The sequence below is a fragment of the Cyprinodon variegatus genome, unplaced genomic scaffold (assembly GCF_000732505.1).
Source record: "Cyprinodon variegatus isolate N-32 unplaced genomic scaffold, C_variegatus-1.0 Scaffold766, whole genome shotgun sequence".
In the NCBI taxonomy this organism is placed as follows: Eukaryota; Metazoa; Chordata; class Actinopteri; order Cyprinodontiformes; family Cyprinodontidae; genus Cyprinodon; species Cyprinodon variegatus.
This window is the reverse complement of record NW_015151219.1, coordinates 187,762-211,713: the sequence shown is the minus strand read 5'-3', so window position 1 is coordinate 211,713 and position 23,952 is coordinate 187,762. Positions and strand designations below refer to the sequence as shown.

At 36.0% G+C, this 23,952-nt stretch overlaps 2 protein-coding genes across 3 annotated transcripts in view; one reads left to right on the top strand and one right to left on the bottom strand.

Annotated features, from left to right (window-relative positions):
* Window positions 1-1,558: 1,558 nt before the first annotated feature.
* Window positions 1,559-9,025, top strand: tcea1 (transcription elongation factor A (SII), 1). 2 transcript variants are annotated; one of them, XM_015395873.1, is made up of 10 exons: window positions 1,559-1,784; window positions 3,773-3,835; window positions 3,910-4,015; window positions 4,304-4,403; window positions 4,494-4,639; window positions 4,762-4,818; window positions 5,091-5,245; window positions 5,407-5,553; window positions 5,775-5,846; window positions 8,627-9,025. In XM_015395873.1, exons 1-10 carry the CDS (start codon window positions 1,710-1,712, stop codon window positions 8,633-8,635), a joined length of 930 nt encoding a protein of 309 aa, XP_015251359.1. In that variant the 5' UTR covers window positions 1,559-1,709; the 3' UTR covers window positions 8,636-9,025. The 2 variants fall into 2 exon arrangements, with proteins under 2 accessions (XP_015251359.1, XP_015251358.1); XM_015395872.1 differs by having other exon boundaries at window positions 4,491-4,639; window positions 8,627-9,024.
* A 2,625-nt stretch (window positions 9,026-11,650) lies between these two features.
* Window positions 11,651-23,952, bottom strand: part of LOC107098286 (regulator of G-protein signaling 20-like) — a 12,668-nt gene continuing 366 nt past the window's right edge. Inside the window, exons 2-5 of the mRNA XM_015395874.1 lie at window positions 21,158-21,324; window positions 17,367-17,441; window positions 17,016-17,250; window positions 11,651-14,891 (exon numbers count right to left, since the gene is read on the bottom strand). Coding sequence (XP_015251360.1) covers window positions 14,703-14,891; window positions 17,016-17,250; window positions 17,367-17,441; window positions 21,158-21,324 — 666 coding nt within the window. The 3' untranslated portion in view covers window positions 11,651-14,702. The remainder of the gene's footprint in view (window positions 14,892-17,015; window positions 17,251-17,366; window positions 17,442-21,157; window positions 21,325-23,952) is intronic.

Below are 23,952 nucleotides of genomic sequence, written 5' to 3'. Positions count from 1 at the left end.
ATCTATTACTTTCATCTCTCATATAGGCTACTGCCCAGGTGATGATTTAATTATTAGGTACCACAGCATACAAAAACTCATGTTTTCCCTCCAAACTGTTGTTAATTAGGCCTTCTGAAGTTTGCTTGAGCCGAATTTTAAAATAAATAATAAATAAAATAATAATCCATAAACGAGTTAACCTTATATAAAACGAGATGGATTTTCTATTGAAATTAACATTGTTTAAAACAAACATCTCACATCTCTCTCTTCCGGACACAGATTTTTTCAGACATCTGCAAATTAGAAATTATGTTCAAATTAACATCCCGAACTTTGTATCTCCTCTGGCAGAAAATAAGTTAGGCAGAATGCTGTTGGGTTCCCCACAATAAAAATAATAAATAATTTCAAGCTTTGTTGGCATCTTTGTAGAGGGAATCAATTTTGCCACAGACTCTCTAAGGGCTGCATGTGAGGAGGAGCTGGGCTTACAGATTGGGAGTGAGCTCTGGGAGGAAGGTCTTCAGAGGATTTGGTAATGCTCTATTAATGTAAAGCAGTAGTTAATTCAGCTCAAGGTGTTTCACAGACTCCACTATTCAAAAACAAAATTGCACAGAATATTCCCCTCAATATCTCCAAAATTTGATAGATGTAAATCCACCGATGGCTCTGTAACTCATCTGTTCTGATCATGCCCTAAGCTCTTTCAAATGGTTTTCTGAAGTGTATAAGTGCACCTTGATTCTGGACCCCCAGATTGCATTGTTTGGATACTCTCCCTCACTTAGGAACTGCAGCATTTCTACGCAAACTACCGCATTTTATAGAATGGTAATAGCTAAGAAAGAATTATTAAGATTGTGTAAAACTGACAAGTTTTCTTGGTTTAAAATGTGGATAAGCGATTTTACTGAGATTCTTCATTTGGAAAAACTACAGTATGATGTTAAGGGCTCCACTAATAAGATCTGTATTATCTGGCAGCCAGTTCTGGACCATATTTCTCTATCCTAAAGTGTAAATGGTAATCAGTGCAGTGTAACCGTTAGTTAGATAACTTGTCTGGCTTGTTTCCATTTTTTATTTTATTCCTATCTTTCTCTCTTCTCTTTTCCTCAGTTATTGAATGTTTTTATTTATTTTTATATTATTACTATTGTTGTAATGGTAAGAGTATTTTTTTTTTCTTAGACCGTATTTTTTTTAAATATATGTATCCTTTTTACTCGGGTGAGTGATTTTTGTATGTTGCACTTTGAAAACTTGATAAACATAAATAAACAAAATGAAAAAATGAAAAAACAAAACATTGTGCATGGGTGCCACCTGAAGGCGGTCAGTATATTTGTAAAAAAAAAAAAAAAAATTCTGTTGTACAAGAAACTATTTTTTCGGTTATTGCAAAAATCTATGTATATATAAAAATCACATAGAAGACACTTTCTTATTTAATTTCAGAGTGATTACAGTCGTATGATTACAATAGGATCCAGCTACATCATCGATGCTTCTGTCTCGATTAACTCCCCTTATGTACGTTAATTCCAGGCATCGTTTACTCAGGTCTGCTACACAGTGGGGGCAGTAGCTCTGTGGTCCCGGTCCGCCAAGTTGACGCTGCCGCCTCCGCCGTTGCCTCTTTCTCCTGGCGTGGTCTTTTTTGTCCCGTATTTTCTTTTCGCGTGTTCGTTTTTTTGTCCTGTTCTCTTTAATTAATCAAGATGGGGAAGAAGGAGGAAGAGGAGATTATCAGAATCGCGAAAAAGATGGATAAAATGGCGCAGAAAAAAAACGGGGTGAGATGTTGTGAGAGATGAATGCTATTAGCCGACCGTGCTAGCAAAGGCTCTAATGGGATACGATAGCAACGGCTAATTTAGCTTCTAGCAAGTTCACTTTATAAGAACATTCTAGATGCTAATATAATTTGGTTTTATGTTTGTGCCGTAAATGTGCACATTTTTACACTTGGTAAAATACTCACAAATGATATCAATGAAGTTTGGAAACTAACACTTTAGCTCATGATAAGTTGTTTGCTGGCAGTGTGTTTATTTGTGTTGCTAAAAGTTAGCAGTTAGCCGCTGCTGAACCGCTGCGGTTATCAACAGAATGCATGTATATGTGTGCAGTAGGTATTTAAACTAATTGTGAATTTGAAAGTACAATATAATTAGAGATATAATTCATAACTACATTATTTTCTTCTCATTCGCTGCTAAATAGCGTCCTTAGTTCTCCTTGGTTACTCAGTCTGTAGCCGCCAAGCAACTATAGCCGTGCAGTATTACTACTGTATGTTATGATGCTGCTTCACTGTAGCTGCAGCAAACAATTGGTTCTAATCCGTAAAATATTCAGCACACTGATCATTTCAAAGCCTGATTTAATCATAATTTAAAAGGTTAGAATGAGTATTTTTGTGTAATTTACATTTGTGTTAAATGTTTAGATTGTATCACCACACCAGAGACATGTAACTACAGTTATTAAGTCAAGTTTACTTTTTTAAGGTCAGAAGGAAATATTTACAATATGATTCTTTTAAATGTTTTATACCAATAGTTGTTGTTTATACCAAATAGTGTGCAAATAGAGAAAGCTGATTTTTCATGACACAGACTGAAGCTACCCACATTGTTTTGCAATAAATCTTTTAATTTGATGTACCTTCAGGCTTTTAAATACCACTTATTGGAAATAAAAAGGATATTTTATGTTGGTTTATTTTCTTTTTTCAACTTTGTTTGTATGCACACGAAGTGTTTTTAATTTTTTCCAGTAAACTATTTTCTATCAAAATTGAAGTGGGATTTCATTATTTGATCATTTGTATTTTTGTTGTTCTAATAACATTACATTTGATTTTTTATTTTTTTTTATTTAATTAAAACATTTATTTCTGTTTAAAGCTCACAGAAAACTGTATAACACTGGCATTGCTTCAGTAACACTTTTAAAATATTTTAGCTACATTGAAACATTCTCTTTTTTTATAACACTTTAAGTCATTTTTACAAGAATTACAGAAGGAATTACTTATGGAAAATTAGGGATGTGAGATATGGCTTTGTTATATTATGAGACCTTCATTTAAATTGATAATTACTTTTGTTTTATTTATATAATTAAAATAAGATCTAGGAGAAACATCCCCATATTTAAATTGTAACCCAAAACTGATCTTAACATAACCTTCAAAAAGAGGTCAGCCCTAAATGTTACTCTGCCATTAATGCCAAAATGCCTTGTGGTTTTTAATCAGAGTTCATTATAAATATCAAATATTTCATTTATTTTTGTTGAGTATTTTCTATTGATAGGTTTTTAATAATGATACATATTGATACTAATTTATTGCCGGGCCCTATGGCGGTATGTCCTTTCTATTTTCGGTACCAATTGTGCTATTGAGACAAACATCTATACATTTATACAAAAAAAATCTCTGTAACCTTTCTTAAATTATAGCTTGGAAAGGCTAATTTTTAATTGAAAGTGTTTTTAAGATGGGCCTCCCTCTAAATATCCAAGCTATTTATGCAAAACTGCACGAAAACTTAACACTTTGTTGAAATAGTAGTTACAATAGAGCGACAGCAATATAGTCTTGTTCCAACATGAGTTTAGACCTCTATGAAATAGACCCATACATTAGAACTAACTGGATTTTCTCAATCCACAGTTTGGTTACAGCTATGATATAATTTATTGCAAAGATTAGTTAGAGGTACAGAGTTGTAATAAAGCTTTCCTTAACAGGCTCTTGTCTCCTTAACTGCAGGCCGGTGCTTTGGATCTTTTGAAAGAGTTGCGCAGTGTACCCATGACTCTGGAGTTGCTCCAGGTATGTTAATTTTTCTTCATGAGGGCCTATGGATTTAGGATGGACACAAGTACTGATACTCCTTTTGTCAACAGTCCACCAGAATTGGAATGTCCGTTAATGCTATTCGCAAACAAAGCACAGATGAAGAGGTGACATCTCTCGCCAAGTCCCTGATTAAGTCTTGGAAGAAGCTTCTGGGTAATATTTTTAAACCTGTTTTGTCAACAAAAATGGTTAAAAAAAAAAAGTTACTTAGTTCACATTTACAGTATCAGATAGTGAAACTCTAAGATCTGAGTCCACTTCAGACCAATCACTTTAATGTAGAAAGGCATAGTTATCTTTGTCTTTTTTATTAGTTAATGGCACCTCTGGGTTCCATACACTAAATTTGTCACCTTCACATTAAATTATATCAATTCAACATATTTTAATAAAGTTTACTTGATATCTATGGTTTCTTGATGTGGATAATTTACTCTGCAGATGAGCCTGGAGGTGGAGACAAAGCTCCAGATGAGAAACGAAAAGACCAAACAACACCCGTCTCTCCTTCACAGGGAAGCCCAGAGGCAAAGGAAGAAAGGTAACTAAAATGTGTTTGTATTATGTTTTTGATTTTGTCCTGCTTTGTTGCACTTATTGATTTCAAGTATTTTCCAACCTTCTGCAGCAGTTCAAGTAGTAATTCCAGCAGCAAAAGTGAAACATCTGAAGTCGCCTCAAACACGTTAGCCACCACATTTCCTCGTGCCCCAATCACCTCCGACTCCATCCGGCTCAAGTGCAGAGAGATGCTGGCCAATGCTCTGCAGACTGGAGGTATGTCTGCACTCATTGAAACATTTGATCATTCATTTAGTTTGATAATTGTTGTTGTTGATTGCTGTTTGAATTTTTACTTTCTTCTTTCTCATATGACTTCTATATTTGATTTTTTTTAGAGGACCATATTGCCATTGGTGCTGACTGTGAAGAGCTTGGGGCACAGATTGAGGAATATATCCTTTTTACAAGAACTTTATTAGGACCACACAGGCTCTAGATATCATAATTTAATTTTGATCTCTTTATTTTAATTAGATTCATATAATATTTTTAATAATGGCAATCCTCATTTTTTTATTTGTTCAAAGAACATATTTAAGTTGATCACTGTTTATGCTGTTTTCTTATATTTGCTTTGTATTATGCCTTTTCTTCTTATGTAAAGGAAAAAAAAAAAAAAAAAACCAAAACGTCTTGAAAATTGAGTTCCTTGACCTGCTTCTACGTATCTTCCAAGAGTTTAAGAACACAGACATGAAATACAAGAACCGTGTGCGGAGCCGAATCTCGAATCTAAAGGATATGAAGAACCCCAATTTAAGGAGGACCGTTCTTTGTGGGAGCGTAACCCCGGAGCGAATAGCCAAGATGACCGCTGAGGTATGTTGTCTGTTGATGGTGCTCAGTGCACATTTGCCATTCTGTTTGCTTTTCACATGAGAATCTGCCATCTTTCTTCCTATAGTCATATATCCAATTTCACTTTAGAACAACCAATCAAAGCATATATTTGACTTAAGGCTTTGCCCCTCTTTTTGTAGGAAATGGCCAGTGATGAGCTGAAAGAAATGAGGAAGAATTTGACCAAAGAAGCGGTCAGGGACCACCAGATGGCCACTACCGGCGGTACTCAGACTGATTTGTTCACCTGTGGCAAATGCAAGGGGAAGAACTGCACCTACACACAGGTAGAGTGCTTTATGAATCTATTCCTGAAATGGTGTTCAAATATATTTTTTTATTCTCAGTTAAATTGCCAGCAGCAAACAGCATAGTTCATGTTAGCATGCAAATGGGATAAACAGAACAATAATATTAAAGTGTATTTACTTGTGTTCATTGATTTATTTCTCTATTATAAAAGTTTTACTGAGGGGGATGATGCATTGACTTTTCTTATGATTTTTAGGTTCAAACTCGAAGTGCTGATGAGCCGATGACCACGTTTGTCTTCTGCCAACAGTGTGGAAATAGATGGAAGGTAATTGAGCTTATCCTAGTCTCTTCTTTGACTCCAGTTAGCATTTAGAGTTTCCTCTGTTTTTAAATCCAGTTGATGATGTTTTTTTTGCACAACCATCCAGAGCTTTTGTGTTTGAGCAACTCACATTTAGAGGAGACGCATTTAGTAAAACAAAAGAATGTCTTCAGGAGTTTAATGGTATTTATTTTTTCCACTTTGGACCACAGGCACATCTCTAAAATATGGGATAAATAACATGAAAAATTTCTATATTTTTTGTAACTGTGAAACTTGTACAGATCATTTAGCATTAATTTGTTTAGTGTAATCGTTCAAGCATTATTTTTTTTTTCATTTTGATGATTATGGTTCACATATTTTGAACACCTAAATTCAGTGTCTGAGAAAATAAGAATATAACAAAAAGATTATTTAAAAAAAATGCATTACTGATATTCCAAGCTTCAGAGAAGTGTTTGTTTCTTTTCATTCTTTTTCTTTGCTTTCCAAGCTTTTAGTGAAGGATATGCAAAAGGTTGAGGCTCATTTTGTTGAGTTATTATATCAAAGCTGCATGGCATGGAAGAGATCAGTTAGTGGATCTATAAAATGGAATGGAAGCTCAAGCTGCTCCTATAGCAGCCTTTAGGTGAAGCCCCTGTCGTACCTTGCCGATTTAGCCAGTGCATGCCTGACATCCCAGAATCTTCTAAACGCTGGCATATGCTGAACGTTCTATGTACGTGTTCAATTTTGGATGTATACATAGCGTATTCATAACAATTTCAGACTTTGTGTCCAACGACAACCTAACTTATGCATAACGCATGGCAGCGTAATGCCCATGAAATGTCACAAGCCAGTGTCTTTAGGGGAGCAGCGATGCACCCAGAGGTGCCCAGCCTACATAAAAATATGTCTTTGATCGCTGAATTAACCTAGCTGCTGTTTACTGTCTGCCAAAAAAAAAAAAAAAAACAGACAGTAAAAAGACAGAAAGCGGGTTTGCAGTGGCAGCAGATTCAGCATCATGTCTGCTAGGAAGTTTGTTGGTCGTGGGTGTGAACTCAGGGAGGATCCATCACATTCACCTGCTTGCTCACCCTATGATGGGGATGAACTCTGGAGGAGTACAGACTGTTTCCTCCTGTGAACCCTCTTTAATACCAAAACCCTGCCAATACGCCTTTATACAGTAGCTGTAAGTTAGAAACACGTTCAGCAGTCACCTGAAACACGTCAAATGCATTGATATGCGTTGGAGATAAGTTATGCATAAGTTACTAATAGGTTGTGAATAAGCTAGACACCACGACTCAAGAGTCACTTATACTTAACGTATGTCAACGATCAGATAACTTACCTGTAACTTATGCCCCACGTATGAACATGCGCTGGCATATGTCGACGTGTGCCAGCATGTTTCAGAGTGCTCATACTTATACAAAACTGACCCATAACTTATCCAATGTCCACATTTTTCATACGTCAGGCATAAGCTGGCTAAATCGTCAAAGAATAACAGGGGCTTTATCTGGATTGCTGGGTCTGCTATAAGAATGGGTCCCGTTTTCATATTCAAGTGATTCGGTTCTGAAGCACGCCATCGTAGCACTCGTCAGCTCACAGTACCTATATTATATACCTTATTTACCTTAAGCAGGTGATGATGTTTCCTCCATCCTTGTTGCTGGTTGCAGATTTCAAGTCGCTGATTAAGTCGCTGAAGGGCGCTAACTATGCTGAGTGCAAGAATTGTTATCCTTGCGGTGCAAGCTGGATTGTTGAGATCTGAGATTTCAGTTGCAAAACAAATGCATCTTGAAAGATTCCCGTTAATACGGCCGTCTCGTAACAACCAGCGAGTCAGACCAGTAACAAGCCAGCAGTGTTTTTTGGGGTGGGACATGTAGGAATAACGACAGTCAAAAGGGCCTTGCCAGGGCATTACAAACATGGCTACGCTGGAGGACCCACCTCTCACCCAATCAGCTCGACGTATTGTACTAAACGTCCCTCCTTTTCACAGACAGACTGAACAGCAGCCATACCAGATTGATAACGTATAACTCAACTAAGTTCTACACATATCAAACTGGCTACTGCCAGGGTAGGAGTTGTAGCCATAGATCTGAAACTGTGGAAATGGTATGCATCATGCGCTTAACCAGATCCTTCCTCAGATTAGTATTCCGCCATTTGCATTGCATCTCACATTACAAATAGTGCAGCGATCGTAATCTGGATCTCACTTTTAAAAGTGTAGCCCTCTTCTCCAGTGTTTTCTCTTATTAAGGCTTGTTTTGTTTACTGTAGCAGTGACACAGATTTTTGCATGCTGTGCTGTTTACTTACCAGTCATTTAAAATAACACGCTTTTACACTAAGTTTGATAGAGTTTTAATTTAGGTATGAAACATGGTACCGTTTGTTTTTATGTGAATAGGTATTTAGTAGTTCTGTCTCTACCTGTAAGCGTGCAGAATTTGTTAACCATCCCTAGTCTGCCGTCTGATCTTCATTATTACCAAAATTCTCCATGAGGTTCATGCCAGATGAGTTTGCTGGCTAATAAAGCACAGGAGCAGTATGGTCATTGGACCAACATTTGCTAGCTTTGGCAGCATAGGCAGGTGTCAGGTCCTGATGGAAATTAAAATCATCTCCATACAGCTTTTCAGCAAAAGGAAGCGTGACTTTACTTCAATGTCCTCTTAGAGGGCTCTGTTGACTGTAGACTTCTGAAAACTTTTAGTCTGTGGTGTTTTTAGTTCATCAAAATGCATCTTTTCTCCTAGTTCTGCTGAATCTGTTGGCTTCATCCACGGCACTCCCGACAAGTAGCAAAATTCCCGGACCAGGTTCTATCCATCTGCAGCAGAGCGGAGCTTTGTCTTCTGTGGTTACATTGTACTCGACATCCAAGATGCCACTACGGTTACCGTTTGAGTAAATATCTTGGTCATAGATTGAGCTTATTGTCACTTCCCTTAAGGACCCTCTCTCTAAATCTCTTACTGTTGTTATTAGTTGTTTCTTGCTGTCAGATATATGCTATGGACTTGTGTCATTCTCTTTTATCTGCGTTTTTATATGTAGTTTTAACACTTTGGATAATGTTTTTTTTTTTTTGTTTTTTTTGCTTTCCCAGCACAGCATTGTACTGTTTTATTTAATTCCCAATAAAGTGTAATCCATTTGATTAAAAAGTGGTGCTCCTAATTACTCGTCTTTTATTAATCTTCACTGCTTATGTAAATCTTTAACATCATCCTAATGCCTGTGAGGGTCTGAGTGGACACACATCCTGTATGAGTGTGTGGGAGTATATTTTTGTAATTGGTGGAATATTCATCAATTCAAAGTGAATGCAGATGTATGCATATGATCAATCTGTCTAGAGAAAGAGATAATGTCATTGGCTGGATCAGGAAAAACCCAATTGTTCCCCCTTTCCTGGAGCTTTTGTAATTGCCAGGTGCAAGCACTCTGTGATAATGAGCAGCTTTGCTGCCTTTCTACAACCCATCCTAAACCTCCATCTGTCATATTTTACAAATAAGATTATAGGGTTAAACCTAGAGCATCTTCCAAAAGTATTTCTTACTTTTAAACTCTTTATTTATGACCACAAATTGTAATATTGAAGATATAAAAACCTCTTAACTCTTAACTTTCTGCTTCCAAATAGAGACATAACAGAAATTATTGCCTTTGTACCAGAGTCTCTAAAAAAGTAATGACAATTCAATCACTACATTTGGATGGGATTAAATTGATCTCAGATAATAAAGTGAAACTTATTTTTGATCAGGGCCTGACATTTAAATCAAACTGCAGTGAAAAGCCTTCAGGTGATCCAAAATGATGCAGCCAGAGTTCAGAGAGATCATACCTCTCCTAGCTTCTTCATTGGCTTCCTGTTAAATGCAAGATAGAATTTAAAAAAACACTTTCTCACATATATGCCTTAAATAGCCAAGCTCCGTCTTATATCTTAGACATGATTGTTCCTTATGTTCTTAACAGAGCACTTCGCTTTCAATCTGCAGGTTTACTAGTTGTCCCTAGAATTTCTAAAAGTAAAGGGAGATCTTTTAGTTATCGGGCTCCTCTCCTGTGGAACCAACTACCAGTTTGTCTGTGAGGCACACCCTGTCTACTTTTAAGGCAAAACTTTATGGCTAAAACTTTCCTTTTTGATAAAGCTTATTGTTAAAATGGCTCAGGTTATCCAGAGGTATCTCTTTAGTTTTGCTGCTATAGGCTTAGATTGCTGGAGGACATAGGGGCCCCTTTTCATCATTCTGCTTCATTCTACAGTATCTATTTGCCCGTTCTGCAGTATTTGTTGGTTCAATCTCTAACTTCAAGCGCTCTGTTTTTTTCTCGTCTTTGTAGCTTGAACTGGTCTTTTACTGTTTGGCTATGACACCATCCCAGAGAGAAATATTAGCTTGAGTGCTGCCATCAATACCTTTGTTTAAAGATGTTGGAGCTTAGACTGTTTTTTTTTAGTGTAGTTTCTCTGACTGACTAACTGTATGTGCTTTCTTTGATCTACATGGGAACTGGCTTGGAGCTCGTCTTCCTGGCTGTGTTTTTTCTGGACGGGGCCGCCTGTGGAGCTTGTTGACAGTTACCTTTTTAGATAGATCTTTGTTTCTTTTTCTATGTCTACTTCTGTTTCCTTTAACCCCAGTCAGCCTCACACTGAGCCTTGTTCTGCTGGAGGTTTCCTCTCCACTGTCACTACCAGCATGCTTGGTGTGATGGGTTGCTTTCGAGTAAATGAGTTGATGTAGTCAGCTGGTTTTCTTTAAAAATAAAAAGAACTTTGAACCAAACTTCATTGAATTGAATGTTTAGAAAAACACAAATGATTGCATAACCCTAAGTTATAGTTTTGTGCAGTCAGAGACTTAAAATGTTTTATATTCAAAATAATTCTCAATAAAAAAATTTGGCTGGACTTTGAATAGGCCTTTGTACCATATGGCTAATGCATCGCCTTATACTGTACAACTCAACAGCAGGCCTGGTTGTATAGGAAAATGGTGTCCAAATTTTTTTTTGCAGCTGCCTGGAGGTTTTTCTCCATAATAATCAATTATTCATCTTCTTACATCTGATCATCTACCCCGTCTTTAAAAACAAAAATCAGCAGATGCAGTAAAATCAAAATATTTCAAAAAAATGCTGAAAATAACAACCTAAACAGCAAGAATATTAAAGATTTAGGTAAATGGTAAGATTTTATGTATCTAAATTTACATTTGTTCCTTTAAAAAGCATATTACTTTACTGTGATTTTACAACAAAAAGAAGCTGATTGTCCTTCTTTACTTTGAGTATATCTTAAGATTAACTTTTATCAGGCGACCATCAATGTTTCAATCTCTACTGAATAATTGTGTTATGATTTAAATGATTTAAATTTGGCCATTATTTCCGCTTTCCCCAGGGTCTGATCCAGAATTATTAAAACCGAACGGGAGAAGGCTTTTTTTTTTTTTTTCTTCACCATAAAACTCACTAAAAAAACAATATGACTGAAATGCAGATTTAGTTTCAGGACTGCTTCCTGTACTGTAAAATCAACCACGGTCAAGAACTATTGAAAACAGAATAATTAAGACATGTTTCTCTGCTCATGTAGAAGAAGGACAAACAAAAATTTTCTAAGCTTAGCTTTAATATGTATTGTCTAAAAATAGCTAAAAAAAATAAAATTCAACTATTTTCTTATTTATGTCAAGATGTATTAATGACTCAGACCCCAAAATGAGTAAAATGATTGTGCTTTATTTTTTTTTCCTTAATCAAAATGCCCACAAGTCAATTTATTTAATGAAAGTGGAAGGAAAAAACAACCAAAGAAAAAAAAACTAAACCTAAACCATACTGTAAACATTCACATTATTTGTTTTTTATTTCGAAAAATGTCTTCATAAGTAAACTCAGAGCAAAATAACACATTTTATATAGTAAACAAAAGTAACATTTATAGGCATCAGTCCAAGCCATTGGGTTAGATTGTGTTTTGAGGTTGATCCACACCGTGTAACCCATCAGCTCAAATTGCACATTGTATATAGTGATTTTGGGTGAACTCTAAGACAAGTGCCACCGTGAAGCACACAGGTTGGCGAAAAGCCCCATTTCCTCAGCCCCGGTCACAGCCGTCTCTATTTCCAGCCGACAAAGAGGTGCTGCTTTCTGTCACAATAAAGAGATTTACTCACGATAGAGGAACAGAGACCAAACACAAGATGTTTTAGCCAGTGAGAGGGACTAATTCCAGTAAAACTGTAGTCATGCTCCAGGGGAACAATGTTACAGCGCAAGACAGTGAAACAACTGTTGCCCATGAGAAAGATGTCAGAAAACTGCATGCCAAGGCACTTCCTCATGTGAGGATCTTGTCTTCGAGTGACAGGATGTGAGGCAACAAAGTAATTCAAATAAAACTAGATACTATATGTATTAAATACTTGGCAACTCCAATTTTAGTCAGCACTCTCTTAAAACATATGAACACAGTTTACAAGATAACTTTGGTGTTGATGCTAACCTGGCTAGACCCCCAACCATCAGTTCTGCTAATAACACTTTGTATACTTTTCAAACATGTATAACTGGTTTATAATCATTCTCATAAGTGATGCTTGATTAACAGGTCTGTAATTTCTCACCACTTTCCTGAGTGTTTTTTTTTTTTTTTGATAAATATTCTAACTTTTATTTTCATTATAAATTTATTGCTAAAAATGTTTCAACTGCTCTTTTTTTTTTATTTAGTTAAAACATATCCTAAGCCAGAACTTTTTTATCAGGTCAAATAAATGCAGTCATAAAACATTTCAGTGCATGTAGAGAAGAGCCAGAAAAAAACCCCAACATCTTTTAAATATAAAATAAATAAATCCCAGTCAGCCTTTCCATTGCTTTCTAAGCAGATACGTCAAAACAAAAACAGGAACGTCAATGCCATGATTCACCTGTTTTCATATTTTTTGTTTAAATATTATACCAGCAGTGCTGCAGTTGGCAGAAACCAAGAGAGAATAGTAATATTGGTGCAAAAAGCACCTAAAATAAATATAGATAGCATTGCTTTACACAAATATGGCAAGATATTAAGAAAGTAGCCAAATACATTTTTAAATTACCAGTAAGTACTTTACATGTGGTCACTAAGTGGACAAAAGTTTGGCAGAGACTTAAGATGGAAAAGCAATCAAATATAATTTTTCGCTCAGATCATGTTAAATTAGTGATATATCAAGTGCTGTCAGAGGGAGGAATCCCCTCTGAGAAAATGTTCACTGTAGTAATCAGACAAACTTCATGAGCCATGGATCTACTTTGTCTGCATGACTCAAGAACAGCATGCATCAAGAGTGTTGCTCATCAGTCAGCACCCCTAATAAAATCTTACATGCTTAATTTCTTGATAAATCAAAATGTTTGTGTGCAAAACCAATCCTTTAAATTTCGATGCTCTACGTTCTGTTGTATGTTACTGCTTTGAAGCAGAGATTCATACTATTGTTTTAAATGGTGGTTTGTTGGATCTCAAAGCTCCAGCTTCGGTCCTAGGTGGACACCTAGGTACTTGACACCAACAAATATGACATCACTTTTTTCCTGGTTTGTTTTCATGGACTTTGTGGTTTAAAACATATAACTGTAATAAGTTACAAGCCTAAAAAACAGGTAAGAGATGTGAAAATATTGATTTATATCTTTAAAATAAAAGCAAAATAGATAAAAAATTTAGATCAGAAACTGCTTTTTTTATACAACAACGTAGTGATTATCAGGAAAATGTTTGAAAGTTTTTGGAAAATTTAGACCCATAAAATAAATATTATCTTAATTTAAATGTCAAAACTTTCTGTTATTTACTTTAATTTAAAACTTCTCATATAACTTAAATTTTTTTTTCTTATGGAACAATATTAAATAAAATACTTTCTCTGGTAAACTCTACTTAAGCTTCAAACATGACACCAATAAATCTTTAATACACCTGTGAGGTGTTCAATATGTAACACTAGGATTAAAAAAAACAACAATATCTTTTATAGGCAATGGATAAAATCTAAAACACTCTTCATCATTATTGATTTTTGCTTCTTGCATCCCATCTCTCCTTTCTAAAGCACACACTGGTTGTGCACAACTGGAGTTGCCAAGTCGCTGCCACAGGTACTGATATTCGAGGTTTGGTGACAAACCAAAGTGAAAACAAATAAGAATAAATAATACAACAGTACCTCACAAAGCTGCCTGCAAGTCAAGCTAATGTGTAGCTTTGATTTGAGCTTTGATTTTCATACGCAGTAAATAGAACCAGGCGTTTCCACATAAAATACTCACATTTCCATTTGAACTATTTACAAACTCATAAATATATATATATGTATGTATATAATCTACATTAGGAATTATTTTCCCCCAAAACAATCATACAAAAAACAACAGACCATAAAAAATTCTGAACACAAATAAAATAGAATATTTCTATCAAAAGAAGAAGAAAATGAAAAAAAAGAATTAAAGTTATTCATCTTCCTTTGGAGTGTTTTGCTATGTTGATCTGTAGCAGTACATGTGATGTTGAGCCCTCGGGAGGTTTTTAAGACCTGAGTGTCTTCGGTCAGGTGCAGATCACAATAGCACTGTGATCCCTGGGAAGGGGGCCGGGGCCCGAGGCCTGGCTCATGTAATCCTACACTGAACATACAAAGATATATATAGATTTTTTTCTTTTCAAAAACTTGGTGTAGGGATCGATTGGGTAGGTGGGGATTCAAGGACTGAGAAAGGACAAAGAGAGTTAAAAGATCACAGGTTGTCGTCGCCACCCTAAGATTCGGGGGACTGCTCTGACAGAGTGTTGAGCAGATTTTTGTATGCTGGGGAGTTCAAGTAGCGGGGATACGAGTCTCTTTGCATTAGCGTGTAGATCTGCAACTGAGCGTCATCAAACGTGTGCAAGTTGGGTTCCGGCATGTTCCTGTTTATCGCCTCTCGCACTCTGGAGTCAAGACTCACCTGGAAGTTGAGAAAATACAACATCAGGAAGAATAGAATGTTCTGTTTTTGTGTGGTGAGGAGGTAAGAAATGGCATTTTTCATTATTTCAAGAGTTTAAACAAAAAGTATTTACAACCTCCCTGATTAGCTTAACTTTGCACAAAGTCAGCATTAAACTACAACAGCAGCTTTACTAATGCTTATGCACTTCTGTCTAGTGTTGTAGATTACATGTAATCGGGAAATAAAAAGATCTGTTGCTGTTTCTCACTATATAGACTAGGGCTGCAAACTAACGATTATTTAGCAAATTGAATAATCTGTTGATTACTTTTTAGATTAGTCAATTAATAATCGGATAGCCAAAGGTTCCTTAAAGCAGATCTTTTGCAAAATTAAACCAGGAGAACCTAAAACGCTTTCAATTAGAGTTCTGGATAGAGAATATTGAATGCAAAATGTTTATATATATATATATATATATATATATATATATATATATATATATATATTTTATTTTATTTCATTTTTTTTTACAATTTTACTGTGGGTTGCTCTGTCAGCTAAAGGCATGTTTTAAAGTCTCTACACTCCAGTTAGCGATTAATCAATTACTAAATTAGTTTATGATTATTCCAATAATCAACAACCTCAATAAATTGTTACATTCATGCTGATTTTGCACAGTTTCTATCTTAGTCAGTTAAATAACACGCAGCTGTCATTTTGCACATCTCTAATGTTGCTGCTATTTTCAAATATCCATAACTGTAAAAATGTCCATAGCTGTATATTGGTGAATTATTCTCCAGGTGCACAGTTTTTATATTTTTAAAACACTTTATTTTATTGTTTATCTTTTAACTCTTCACTATTATATTATTCTTAGACATTTTTCTAAGGTTCATATTTGTGTGACCATTTTAACCACCGGAATTTTCTCACTGGGGGATGATAAAGGGATTTTCTATTCTATTCTATTCTATTCTATTCTATTCTATTCTATTCTATTCTATTCTATTCTATTCTATTCTATTCTAATGCATTAATGGCATTAATTGTTTAAGCCCTAACTAAGACAAATTTGTCTTCCCATCTTCCTCTTTTGTTATAGAGTCAGTTTTTATTTTATTTTTTACATTTAAGCAAGTATTGTGTTTAAGATTTATTAGCCTTCTTCATTTTGTCAAACAAGGTCTGCTCCAGAAATGTCTTAAGTCTACAGCTCTAGTTGTGGACTGCGATTTTAAAACCAGCTATCCCTAAATCAAGTTAATCACAGCTAATTTGTGAATTAACACAAAGAGGATAATTTGTTTTCCATATATTAAATTGTGTTTAATGAAAATTGTAAACATGTCTAAACTCACAATGCTGTGACTTTTAATATATAAAGTAGCATGTGTATCTGATTTTTCTGTCCCAAACTTGCCACATGCTTTGGATCAGGGAATTAAAACAATTTTTTTTAGAGTCAATTGGGGAGAAATTATTTAATATCATAAAAAATCATTCATATTCATTACTGTAGATTATCTGTAAAGTGATCGGTTGGCTCACTTCGACTAATTGATCATTCCAGCAGCATTTAATCAGAGCTTGCAATGGGAATGAGAGGAGATCCAAATGAAGGACACATAAGCCTTGGTTAGGTGAGACTTAAACTGCATAGATAACCAAACAAGACACCCAAGCTAAACCCTAAAACTATCGTATAGTCACATGAATGTTTATTAGATTACATCTTCTCATAAAGTGTCTTGTATCTGCTAAATTACATCTATTTTCATAAAAAAGCTCACCTTATGTGTGTCTTGTTTCAATTTCCAGGAGTCTGTAAACTTATTATTGCATATTGAGTATGGACTGACTAAAACTTTAGTTCATTTATTTAGTAGGAGTTTCAGAAAAAAAAACCCTGAGTTTAAGAAAACACACATTAGTGTATAGATATGATGGAATTTATTAGCTGGACCTAACATCTTTCTGTAGAGGTAAACGTTGTGCAAAGCTAAGCTAATTGAAAGAGGCTTCACCAAAGAAGAATAAAAGTGGCATTGATATTCTCCTTCAAGCAGGACATCATAAGGCCCTTAAAACAAACCTTATCTAGACCAAATGAAATCAATAATGGTCCCACACCTCTTTTGGCGACAGAATGGAGATGTAGTCCTCGTAGATGAGCCGGGCCTTCTCCTCAATCACACTTTTATTGGTCTCCTTGCTGAACTCCTCGCATGCGAGCCAGAACAGCATGTTTTCTTCGCTGAACTCGGTGCGAAGAAATTGCCGGAAAGAGTTCCTCCCCGCTGGACAGCACATCAGCTTGTCAAACGACTGCCCCCACATGCGTACCTCCTCCAGCGTGGGCTTTGGGCTGCATGTAAAATAAAAAACAGGGGAGTAAATCACTTATCTGATTGACTGATCAATCTGATGGAGTAGAACTCTGTTTTATTTGTCAGGCATTGTTTAGTAGGGATTTAGCCTTACCAGTCTTCACAGTCTGAGTTCCCTTCCTTGACATCATATGATGCCTTTCGATTCCTTTCATCCCTGTCTTCATTCCTGTTCAAAACAGAGAAAGAACTTGGTGAAAAATATTGATTTTACATTTTTGGTCATGGAAATGATTTAGTAATTAAGTGGTACAAAAGTACAAAACACTATAAAAGAGATTTCTTTATCGATATTTGATATATATGTGGCACTACACTATAAATCTACAGTACAACCCACAGTGCATATTTGAGGTATATAAACATCTTTGGCATGGATGTCGTATCGATCTGGAGTTTTTAATGGTGCATTCCTTATTTTTCCAGGTGCTAGGATATCGACTATTTTCATACGATTATGTTTGGCTGAATATCCCTCAGGGATGATGGACTGTACTACCTGCACTCTAGAATAAAAGTCAAAAAATCAATAAGACATTAATACCAATGATGAATGTATGTAAACTTTAAACAGGCACAGTTATGCTAGTGTAAATTAAAATAGTTAATGAATTTGCCAAAAGTCATCCATTGTTCCATTTTTTGTTATTTTGTTTAGATTTGAATGCCTCCCCTTGGCTCCGAACATTGAAGTCAGTCTTCATCTGACCATAAAACCTCCCACTAGAACACATGAACTCTGTTGGCTTGCAGTAGGAAGATTCTGGCTGTAGATCTCAATCTGCATTAGAGTTTGCAAGTCCTGCAAGGGATAACTTTCAATAAAAATGTACACACAGATGTCTGAAACCATAATTGGAAGTCAGTGATGTGAATAAATTCAAGATTTGTATTCATTCATTGTTTTTAACTCATACATACTGATATCAGATGCTTCATCTGGGAGAAGACAAGTTTAAAAGTTACAAATATAAGTTAGAAAGTAAAAAATTTGTAAAATTGAAAGTACAAATAAAACATTTACAAGTATCTAAAACCCCTGATGAAGATGTTACTCTCCCTACCACTTGATGGTAGTAATGCACCTAAAGGTTGCTGGCTAACCACTAATAGAACCACTGATTGGACGTATTTCCTCTCCTTCACATTAACAAAAAAACACAGCAAACATTTTCCAGGTGCACTGTCAACCACCAACTAGTAAGGAGTACTACAGTTTTATATGCGTTTTCCTTTTTCCACATTTTTTTTTATTATCATTACACTGTCACAAGTACAGAGCAATGAAAAGAGCCATCTGCATTTAACCCATCCCTTTGGGGAGCAGTGGGCTGCCATTGTGCGGTGCCCGGGGAGCAGTGTGGGGTTATGGGTCTTTGCTCAGGGATCCATAGTGGCAGTCTGTGGGAGTGGGGCTCGAACTCCAACCCTAATCCTAACCTCAGGATTCCAAGCTCTATTCCCTAATCACTAGGTTCCTCTCCCCTAATATGCTATTGTAGATTGGTATTTGTGACCTTTTGATTTGTATTTGTATTGTTGCAAAGCAATATGTATTTGTAGCTTTTAAACTTGTATTTTACAAGTGAAACATCTCATTACATGTATGCATGCATGAGATGATCAAGATCAAATATAGAAACTTAGATCAATATACAGTAGGCTTACTGACCTACATTTACAACATCAGACACTCATGCATAATTTTTAATGAAAATTATCTTACCCCTTAGTTTTCTGTTGCATGAGTGGGTTCTCTCGTGGTTCTCGTTTCCCCACAAATAAAACAAAAATGCCTGTAAAGTGGCTACGCTAAATTGCAAACTATCCAGAGTATACCCTCCTCCCAACCAATTAAGAGCCAGGGATGGGCACTTGCATCATTGCATTTAGGTTGTGCATACGGGAAGCTGAAGACTGGTTCATCTCAGTGGCTTTGATTTGGGAGCTGATGCTTGTTTCCAGTCAGCATCCAGTCATTCCATGGTGATGTGGAACCCTCCTTATAATAGGAAGTGGAGCTGCTCAATATAAGGACTCCATGTAACAGCAATAATAATACATAAAATTGAGAGGACAGTATTAATTACGATATTCCTAAAACCTTCATTTATTGCCCATCCTTACAAGTTTCCAATTATGATCAATTAGGTTTTGCATTTTTCATTAAAGTCCTCATGTTACCAGACAGAGTTAACTGTTCCCACTGTGAAAGCAGCTTGAGTGGTCAAAATATTCAGACTCAACACCAAAATCTTCAGTATTTTGTCTCAGTCTTTTTTTTCTATTTATGGGCCTTTAGTAGTAATGATATGAGATTTTTGAAATTAGTTGTTTTAATCTTGAATTAACTTCCAGAAACTCATTATTTTTGTGCTCAATTTATTCTAGCATCTTAACAAAATCTGCCAGCAGCATGTGAATGAGTGAATGGCTGCATGTACTGTAAAACACTTTGGAGTTTCCCTGTCTTGGAAAAGCATTCTATAAATGCAGGCCATTGTTCTTGTATTTGAAAGCTTCACATTGACTTAGACAACATTTACTGTCATTTTCTATACACAGACTCCTTCAACTTTCAATGTGTCTTTAGAATCAAATAGCCCTACCATTTTTTTTATTTAATAAACCTTTTCTGCTATTTTTTTTTTCCAAACTTGAATGAATCCATTTTTGAAGCTTATGTTTCTTTGTTGGTCAATATCCTCTCAGTCCAAAAAAACTCTTTTCTTTGTACAATAAAACATTGTTCTAGCAGCTTTCAGTTACAACGGACATAAGGCTTTTTGGCTTTTGGATTGTTTCTGATAATGCTCACCAATTTGTTCACATTTGAGGAGGAACACATTCAGTCAGGCAGTTGAAAGATGAGACGACTGGATAATTGATTTGTTTGCAATGGTGGTAGAAAACCTTTAACAACTGAAATGGATAAAACAAGCTCACATCAGGCTTGTGGAAAGGCACTGACCTCAGGCATATTAAAAATGTATGGATGCTTCTTAAAAGCTTAGTTTGTGTCCAGAAACTAACTAATAAAATGAGCTGTATCATTTCTTATAAGATGAACGCTCTTACATCCAGTCAGAATTAAGTTAGACTCTGATTTTGTTAAAAAAAATCTCATACCACATTCGGGCGTAATGCTACTTTTGATAGAAACTGAGAAGTTAAGTGTCGTGTTTCAGTTTCCGGTTTGTAAATGCTCATATTCTTCATCATTTGTTTCTGGCCATGATAACCACTTTAAAAACTTAAGGAAATCACTATTTTAGATGGTATTCTGATTTAACATAAAAAGGAAAAGCACCATAAAACAATCTCACTTAGACATCCACCAACAAGCTGAGTCAAGAGTTGTGAGAACTGATCCATAGGGTTTTTTTATGTAAGCATTTTATTGCCAATTAGTCCACAGAGCATTTTATTTTAGATACTTAGATTGTTTAGCCATATTATATTCACTATTACTTTCCCTCGCCCTAACCGCTCACCGTCACGCTTGGCCATGTCTAGACCCTTCCCACTTTGTTAGATTTTGTTTTGTTTTTTTATGTATCCGGTGGTGAAGTTATGATTTTACGTTAGTTTCAAATGCATCAGTTTCTTAATAATTCATATTCATTCTGATTGTGTCAGTCAGAATGCAAAGCTGCAGACAAGCAACGCTTTTATCCAGACATTAGTCTGAATACGATGTTTATTCTCTCCTAAATGTGATGAGGCTGTTGCTGCTTAACTGAAATCCATGGATCAGATCTACATCTATCAAGAGTGTGAAACAGAAACTAAGACCTGCTGTTGAGACACACCAGCTTGCCGTTGGATCTCGCATGCAGTAATATTGGTCACGCTGCGCCTGAGTGAGTGAAGTCTCAGACCTACCAGGAGCAGCTACAGCAGCAGCACCAGCAGAAGCAACACGCGTTGGAGCCCCGCGGGTTGGCTTCGCCCGGCTGGTCCTGCTGGGCCGGTGCAGTTCCCCCCGCTGCCGACTCCTGCTGCACCGACATCTGCCTCTTTCGCATCTCCATCCGCTCTGATCCCATGGGCTATAGACAGTGGAGAGGGAGGGTTGAAGGGCTTGGAGTGTTGATGTCAGGAATAGAATGTAACTGAGATCTTATCTTGCAAGAAAAGCTCTTGGCCTGACATGTATTAGTGTGATGGAAATCAGTTCCAGTGTAACAAGTGTAGCAAGGGCAGCACTGAGTGTAATACTGTAATGTCACAGCAGAGGAGATGGCAGTGTGCAATTATGGCATCCAATACATTTAGTCACTGATTCTTTTAAAAGGAAAACAAGCTAGATAGAGTTCTTATGAACAGGGGAAATATTAAGTTTTATTAGTTTAATTTGAACCATATGTTTGGAGATAACATCACCTAAGTTTAAGAATGACTAAAAATTATGCATTTTGGAGAAGTTAGTCAAATGTTTTAGGATACTTAAAAGCTTAAAGATATAAAAAAAAATCTAAAGCAGGGAAAAAAATAATTTCTAGGGGTCTTTTTGAACTTAGGTTTGGAGGTAGATCTTTTGCTAATAAAGTATCGGGGTCGAAAATTATTTGAAGATTGTTGAAAATTTATTTGTCTCACTTTTGTGAAAATTGTAAGATAACAAAATTCTAAAATTACATATAGCGATAAGATTTTTGCTGTTGACGATGATGAATGGTTTAAATAGCACAACAATTCTGGCATAAAGGCCACAAGAGGTCAGGACGCACCTAAAATATAAAAAATAAGGGAAAACAGAATAAAATGCCATTTGAAATAATGACTAATTATTTAAATTTGGAGATTATATCAATATATATTTAATCTCCAAACTTTTAAACTTACCAGCTATTTATACATTACATGTGAGGTAATGTGACTCAACCATGTACTGGCATCCACTGCTAGACACTCTAGGAATGCCCTACTGAAGAAATTCAGTTATATTCATTTAACCCTTGCATATATATATATATATATATATATATATATATATATATATATATATATATATATATATAGCTCTAGGGAATAAAATGTCAATGGGAATACAAAGGTAAATAAAAAAGGTCAGTTTGTTGTATCTATGATCCAGCAATGGTTTTGATGATAAAAGAAACAAGAAAATGGGCTAATCTGAGTCAAGACTGGGATTTTTGTTTTTTAGACATAAATTATGATTGCTTAATGGTTACATCTAATAAAAATAAGACTATTTTGGAAGCTGCAGTTAACTCATTTAACAACATTTACATTTTGGTGGGAAAGACTGTTCAGAACCCATAGAAAATGCCATGTGTGTAATGTTACCAATGGCAACCAATAATTAGCATACATACAGTAATTCACAGGGGACAACATCAATCATTTATTAAAATCATCCTCTTTTACTGTCTTACGGTCACCTATAATGAGCTGAGATACAGACTGTCTATGAGAATCTTTCTCCAAATCTCGACTATAAGGCTCATAAAGACTCTTTAGAGGGTAGCCCCATTCAGCTCCTTCTTTCAATTGGTGGTCTTTACATTTCTACATGCCCACTGAGCAGCTATTAGCTTCCAACACTGAAAAGAGGGTTAAAGTTGACCCATCAAGATGATGCTTCTGTCATAGTTAAGCAGTAGTCTAAAGCTGTAACTATTATAGGGTGAGGGGGGAAAAAGAGAATATGACATACCATGATAAGATGATAAAACACAATTTATGCAATATTTAAACAATGTCTACAAGGTTCTTTTGCTGCCACCTGCATGGTTTTAAAGGTCTGCATCACTTATGAGCTTCACAATGGACATTTATGCTTGTGTTTTGTAATGCAGATACATTATCTATGTCTCAAATCTCTTCCCTTTGCAGCACCCTGCTGGCAGTGGGACCCTAAGCTGACCCTTACTTTGCAATGACTTGGGCCAGCTCTGACCATAGGTTTCACTCATAGTTGTACCTACATGCAGAATTCCTGTTCTAAATTGGAGTATGGATATCTGGCCTTTGCACAACAATCCCATCGGTTGGCAGGCCTATAGGCATACGGGCTTATGTTCACAGAACGTGAGCTGATTTTAACAAATGTGTCATCACCGGGTCAGACTCTGCCAAATCCTGTCAGATCAATTATGTAACAAAGCGGTCTATTCCGACACATCAACCGGACGCTACCTGACACGAAGCCTCAAACATGTCCAAATATTTTTGTTATATCTAATCGAGTTTTGGGGCGTTGAAAGGCGCAGCTTAAAAAAAATGTAGAACGAATACACCCTTTTCAATAAATACAATAGCCATTTCTAAAATGGATCCGCGTTATTTTTTTTTTCTCTCTCTCTCTCATACACTCGAGGTGGCATCAGCCCCTCACGTCGTGCGTCTTGCCAAATGGTACATTTTTACGCAAAGGTATTGGGTGTACTTCAAAGCTGGCACAATACCAGCAGGGTAGGGTTTGATTCAACAGCTATGTAGAGGATGGAAAGGGAAGGAAAGGAAAGGAAAGGAAAGGAGGGGGGTAGGGGGGTCGTATCCATTGAACGCATAAATCATGATAACTCTAACTAAACCACCGCGTTGAAAGGACGCTGGGAATTATAGGTCCCCTTTTTTCATTTAAGACGTATACAAATGAGAATCCCTATTTTTTATATATATATATATATATATATATATATATATATATA